The sequence below is a fragment of the Zeus faber genome, assembly GCF_960531495.2.
Source record: "Zeus faber genome assembly, chromosome: 11".
Classification (NCBI taxonomy): Eukaryota; Metazoa; Chordata; class Actinopteri; order Zeiformes; family Zeidae; genus Zeus; species Zeus faber.
The window spans coordinates 27,841,108-27,847,751 of record NC_137205.1 but is presented as its reverse complement, the minus strand read 5'-3'; the positions used below and the strand labels follow the sequence as shown (position 1 = coordinate 27,847,751).

Sequence of the window (6,644 nt, the reverse complement as noted above, 5' to 3'; positions counted from 1 at the left end):
CGGTCGTTTCCACGACAACACTGACGTTATACACTCACGTTTCCAAAGGTCCGCTTGACTAAAGCTCACTTTTAGTCGCAAAACTGACACGGAAGTAAAGGACAAAGTGCCACCAGACAGCAAACCGGCTATCAACCTCCTAATTTGCAACAACGCCTTTAAAACAGGTACGTTTTCATATTTGAGCTGAAGGCCTGCGGAGACACATTTCCCTTTAGAACTGAGAACGTGCACACGGCAGAGGGCAGAAAAGGGTGGATGTCATCAGGGTGGATGGGTGGGATGTACGGACGTTTTTTCAGCGCTTAGAAGACTTTCTTAGAAGTAAATGTTCCTTCCCCGTCTGGTGTCGCCATCTGCGGCTTGGCAGACGCGGCTGCGGGATCTAGGTGTGTGTGAGCTTAGCCCCGCCCCCTATGCGACTGGCTCCTCCTCCCGGAGGCTGAGTGGGTGTGGCTTGCGAAGCCGCTTGGCTTCGTTCTGCAGCTTCTGACGGATGTAGCCTTTGATCTCCGAGTCGGTTTTACCTGGAAAATAGTGCTGCACCGCTCCTGAGTTGGACAAAGACACAAAAGGATGAAATGCATGTTACGTTACGTTGCGTGAGGACCAACTTCATCGAGAAGCTTATAGTAGTTATAGTATGATTCATTCCAAATTTACTCGCTTAACAAACATAAGTAGTAGGCTGCGACGGTCGGAAAGGAACTCAAAAAGCGTTTTTTAGTTTAACCCTGCGGTGGACCTAAAATGATCCATACATAACACCCCTGTGACAGCGTGTGTTATTAACACCTAATAAGCCTACATAGGCTTGGTTCCACTGCTGCCAACCTGGACAAAGCCTCACGCCACGGACACACGACATGACTTTCGAAGTGGTCAGATCGCTGCATTGTTCACACGACACAACTTTCTGTCTTTTAACCGGGAATCTTAGAGTCCTTGTGGTTTTCACGCTACAGGACTGATCGGCGACAGGAGGTAACACGTTACAAGATCTTTCACCGGGAGGAATCCCCGACCAGCCCTGTCGTTTTTTATTAGATTCTTGATCGCCGTAAAAAAAACAAAAAAACAACCAATAAAAGCAGAATTTAAATAAGACATTGATTTAAAACCTGCAGTAGAGAAGAAGAGTTAAAATAGGTAAGTTGTGTGTTTCTGGCTGCTGCTCCCTGCACTCCCCACTCCTCCCTTCCCCCTCGCTCCGTGTCTGCTCTCATTGGCCGTAGCTCGTTGCGTCACTCCCATGTCGACCCAGATACGCCCAGATATTAAACCTGCTTGATGTCTCGTCTGCGAGCCACTGGCGAGCGTTCGGACCGCATTGTGGGCAGATCACACCGCACGCTACTCGCACACGGGAGCGTACTTTGATTTGCCTTCCGACCTGGGGCTTCGCTCGGCCCGCTCCAAAAACCCGTCGGCGAGCGGAAAATCAGGCCAGAGTCAGCAGGTCTGGACTCAGCCTCAGTCGAGCAGCACATATCCAGGTTTATGTGACTTTTCCTAAATTTGCGGCCTTAAATGTACCATATCGTTTGAATTCTGAAAGAAGTGGAAAGAAGCAGCAGGCAGTTAAACAGAGACCTCACACAGTAATGGGCTGTTTTGCACTGAAACACATCCAGACACAGAAGTGAACGTTTGTTCAGCATGTAAATGGCCAGAAAGCAGTTTCTGAATGGTAAATGAATAGAGTCGTGAATGTGACTATAAAAGTTGCTGCACATGAATAATTACTGCCGTGAAAATGTAAATTATGCTGAATTGGACACCGGGAAACGCTCGACACAGCCTCTGTTGACCGAGAGACGTGTGACTGTTTGGCGTCGTTCTATTCATCATCTGAATGGCAAAACATTTTTTCTACCAATAGGATGCTCATCTCCATTCACTTGCCACTGGAGAAAAATAATTGCACAAGTGGATTTCACTGTTGTTATGTTATTGAAGCCAACTGTCATCCTTTCATGACGTTCACTGAAATATTCAATGAATATGTAGATTTTAGAATATGAATAAAGCTTTAAAATCAATTTACATTTTTTTTCCAAAAGGGCTTTGGGTTTGATTCATTTTCAAGATTCACTTCATTCGATTTAATTTAACATATCATCACTAATCCACAGTCTTTATATTGAAAAATCCAACAATCAAATCACATCATATAGTTTGGTGAAGATATTGAAGAAAAATTAGAGTACAGGTAGAGAAGAGGTAGAGTATAGGTAGGGTAAAGGGAGGTATAAGTCGAGGTATAGTAAAGGTAGAGTACAGGTAGAGTAGAGTACAGGTAGAGTACAGGTAGAGGAAGAGTGGAGGTATTGTTGAGGTAGAGTACAGGGAGGTAGAGGTATAGTAGAGGTATAGTAGAGGGAGGTAGAGGTAGAGTATAGGTAGAGTAGAGGGAGGTTGATGTAAAGTAGAGGTAGAGTACAGGGAGGTAGAGGTAGAGTATAGGTAGAGTAGAGGGAGGTATAGTATAGTAGACTCAGCAGATTCTCAGTAGATTTGATGTTCGCCTGTGACGTCATCACGGTGACCCTCATCAATTTGCAATCATCACTATATAAACCTAAATGAATGCATTCATTGCACTGTAGACGAATAACATTATTCTGCATCGGTGTCGCATTTTGACGACAACCTCATGAGACCGGAAACTTTGGATCTCTAAAAAATGTAGACTACTCATTTGCTCACTACTTGTATGCTGTAATGCATGTTGACTGCCCACCGTCATGGGTGTTAGCATTTCACAGCATAAACACCAGTCGTCATGACGTCCTTACTGAGCACGGCCTGTATTTCCTCCGCGGGCAGCGCCGGCTTGGGTCGACCTCTCTTGCAGTTGACGATCCCAGAGATGGAGTGTGAGGCCAGGCAGTCCCTGTCGTACAGGCCCCTCAGCAGGTCGTTGGTCAGTTTCTGGGCCGTGCTGCCCGTGTTACAGCGCTCCAATAACTCTGCCGTGATCAACTGGGAGGAAGACAGGGGATGAGAGGGATGAACAGAGGAAGGGAGGGAAAGTTTGGAAGGTGAACCCGTTTTTTTTTAAGGGAAGAGACAGAACAAAATGCATGATGGTTTTGCGTTAGGTGGTGTCGGAAAATATTTGCGTTTCAAAAGCCATTTTCAAATGGTTCTCACCTCTTGGTAGAGCGGAGGTGTGGGGAGGCCTGACCCCCCATTATGCATCTCCCTGGTAATGATTTGGTCCTCATGGCGGTCTCCGTTCTGCAGCTGGAATGAATTGGAAAAGCCCTCCACCTTGGTCCAGGGGCCTGGTCCCGCTGGAGCTGAGCTCCTACCCAGGGGCCGGATGGGAGCCGTAGTTACTCCGTCGGAGCCACTGGACCACCGCTCAGCCCTCTTTACGAGTGACTCCAGGGTTCGGGCTAGCTCACCGCTGGCTGACGACAAGCCAAGTGTGTTAGAAATTAGAAGTGTAGAGATTCTGTGTGTAGAGGCTCCGCCCACTGAGCCCCGCCCCTACCTGTGAGGCATCGAATTTGGTCCCTCAGGCCGTCAATCTCCCTCTGCATGGCCACCACTATGGTAACCAGCTCAACTTTGGAACAGGACTGAAGGGTTCCAAGAATCTGTGTACAGTCAACACAAAGGCGATTTAGGGAGCATTATTACTGAATAACTTAAGTGTTTTTGTCATTTATTATTCTATTATTGTTATTATTACAATTGAAATTACTCAGTGGCAGGTGTTACTTTATTACATTATGACGCAGATCCCCTGCCACCAACACCCGAGTGGCTTTTCCAGTGCTCCCCGACACAGAGACAGGCGATGGTGTTGAAACGTGCCAGTTTATTGTAGAGGGTGGGCAAGATGGAACAAGCCCGGAGCAGATGGAAACATGCCATGACAAGGGCTCCTTCTGCGTGTGTCTGGGGGGATGCGTGATTTACCCTATGCTCGTTGATTGCTCTGAAAAGCAACAGGCGTACAGCCACTGCAATTACCTAGAAGGGTATGGCTGCTTAAACCACGCCACGCCCACACCACACTATTAACCTTTATTTTGTTTGAAAATAATTTGATGAAAGTATTACCAGAAGACAATTGGATTAAACAAAGGGCAGCATATTAGACGTCATAAACATATACGCGAGAGTGTGCTTAAATTCCAACGGGAATCCTTCCTCCTTTTTCTGTATGCTTAGAACAGCCGAGTCTGTGAAATCCAAAAGTGGTGGAGTCCATTTCATGGTCAACAAAAGCTGGTGGGACTCCAGGAACAACACGGCCCTCTCACGTTCCTGCTTGCCTCACCTGGAACATCTGACGATCATGTGTTGTCCATTTCACCTTCATCACCACCGCTGTTTGCATCCCTCCACAAGCCGATACCGACACAGCACTATCAGAGCTTCGTGATGTGCTAAAAAGTCACCAGACCAGACACCGGGACACGGCCGCCAAGGTGGCTGGAGACTTAATAAGACCAACCTCAAACAAGCTCTGCCGCACCGCCACAAGCACATCTCCTATCCCACCAGCGGAGACATTGGACCACTGCTACACACAGTTTAAGAAGGGCTACAACACTACCTCCCTTCCACTGTTCCACAAGTCTGACCATTTCCCTAATACCGAGGTATAAACAACACCTGGTACAGGAAGCTCCAGTGACGCGGGAGGGGCACTCAACCCCCTACAGGACTTATACACCAGGTGGTGCAGGACCAGGGCTGGTAGGATTGTTAAGGATCTCCACCATCCCAACCATGGACTGTTCCAGCGGCTGTGGTTGGGCAGGCGCCTCCACACCCACAATACCAGAACTGAGAGCCTCAGTTGTCAAAACCTAAGACTCTATTAGCTTTATTACCTGGTAGATATCTGTGGATCTGTTCGACTGATATTTTATCTGTGGTCCCCATTACTTTGCCTGATTAATGAAAAATACGAAAAAATGCGTCCACAAAAACTCGTGACCACGTCCAGTCGAATCCACTCGAATGTGCCACTGAGTGATCCGTTCAAGATCCAGCAGGCCGTCGGAATAATAAAGGTTGTGCAATGGTAAATACTCACAACGTTATTCATATTTTATGTAAACGTAACTTATTGGAAATGTGATCCAAGGAAAAAGACACCACTAAAAGGATATTTTAATTATACTTAAATTCCACTACTATCGTAAGTCTCTGTAAATACGTAAACCTGCGTAAGTGCGGCATCATTGACGCACACGAGACCCAACGTCACCGACCGTCACTGAGACTGCACATGTACTTACACACAACAAGGTAAGCTATAACAATGGCAAGATTTGGTTTCGAGTAAAAAATGAATGTTTTTGTTTTTTTAAGAAGCCTCAGGTTTAAACAGTTTTCTACAGCTAAACTTAGCAGATTTAAATGAAAAGACTGAAAGTTTCGAGTATGGACAAATTCTTCCATAATACTCTAACACATGCTTAAAATGAAAAACTGTACCCCATGTATTGCTGTCTGCAGCTGTAGTTATTATTCTTTTTCTCAGATCGCAAACATTGCACAACATGGCACAATGTGCATGAATGTACTGTATATATATTGTTTCTGTGGGCTTGGTGTTTATTTTCTTAATGCTGCATATACGTAGATTCGTATATTTTATTGGATTTATTCCGCCTTTCTTTTTAATCTTATTTTTGCTTTATTTCTCCTTCTTATTACTTTATTTTTCTATTTGGTCTATGCTCAGCACAGTACATTGCAATTATGTATGCGAGGAATAAACCTTTCAATCCGGAATCTTGAATCCGTGCACCATGGTCTACACACATCCACACCCGGGGTCAATTTCCCGGAAGCCAGCGAGCGACCCTGTGTCAGCCCTGCGCAAGCGTGTTCCCACCAAACACACCCCGAACGCAAAGGACACAAACAGAGACACAGGCGTACATAAACACACACATGGTGTACCTCTTCAGCACTGTGTACCTCAGGCGTGTGTTGGAGAGAAGGCCTGTCTGCTTCTGGCAACTGCAACAGAACACAGGGGTTTTCGTTAAGTTTCTCCAGCACGGGTGTGGAACCACAGAGCTGACATCACCGCCGCGGGCAGAGAACGCAGAGTATAAAATGACTTAAAACATAATAATAATCAATCATGTGGGCGGAAAAAATAAAACCTGCTGGGCGGGAGCGAACAAATAAGAGCCGAATGTAAACATTTGGAGTCATGTTTTGGTAGTTACCTTGATATGGTATTCAATCTGGCACGGTGTCAGTCTGGTGGTCTGGGCTACTACGTTGGCACATAATATTGTGCGCCTGGTTATTTGTGCGTGCGTGCGCGTGTGCGTGCGCAAATTCAATTCATTGTAATCTCTCCGTTGTGTAATCTGATTTCTCACCTCCCTCTCTCTCTCTCTCTCTCTCTCTCTCTGACATGCGCACACACACACACACACACACACACGCACACACACTTTCTAATCTAAAATTGTTATTCTGAAGGGTCTCTTAATGCCTCCTCCTCTCTCGCTCTCTCTCTCTCTCCTTCTCTTGCCCTCTCTCTCTCTCTTTATATATCCCTCCCATCTCCCCCCTGCTCCATCTCTCCATCTCTCTGCCCCCCTCCCTCTGTGCTTCTGCCCGCCGCCATTGACTCCACACACAGTTGTCTG

General features: G+C 46.3%; 1 protein-coding gene across 1 annotated transcript; it reads right to left on the bottom strand.

The window, feature by feature from the left end:
• Positions 1–414: 414 nt before the first annotated feature.
• Positions 415–4,357, bottom strand: LOC307237392 (BEN domain-containing protein 6-like; the record flags this gene model as incomplete). The annotated part of the gene is made up of 5 exons (XM_080010105.1): positions 415–551; positions 2,799–2,985; positions 3,157–3,419; positions 3,503–3,608; positions 4,298–4,357. The coding sequence occupies 5 exons, from the start codon at positions 4,355–4,357 to the stop codon at positions 415–417; spliced, it is 753 nt and encodes a 250-aa protein (XP_079866231.1).
• Between the last annotated feature and the right edge of the window lie 2,287 nt (positions 4,358–6,644).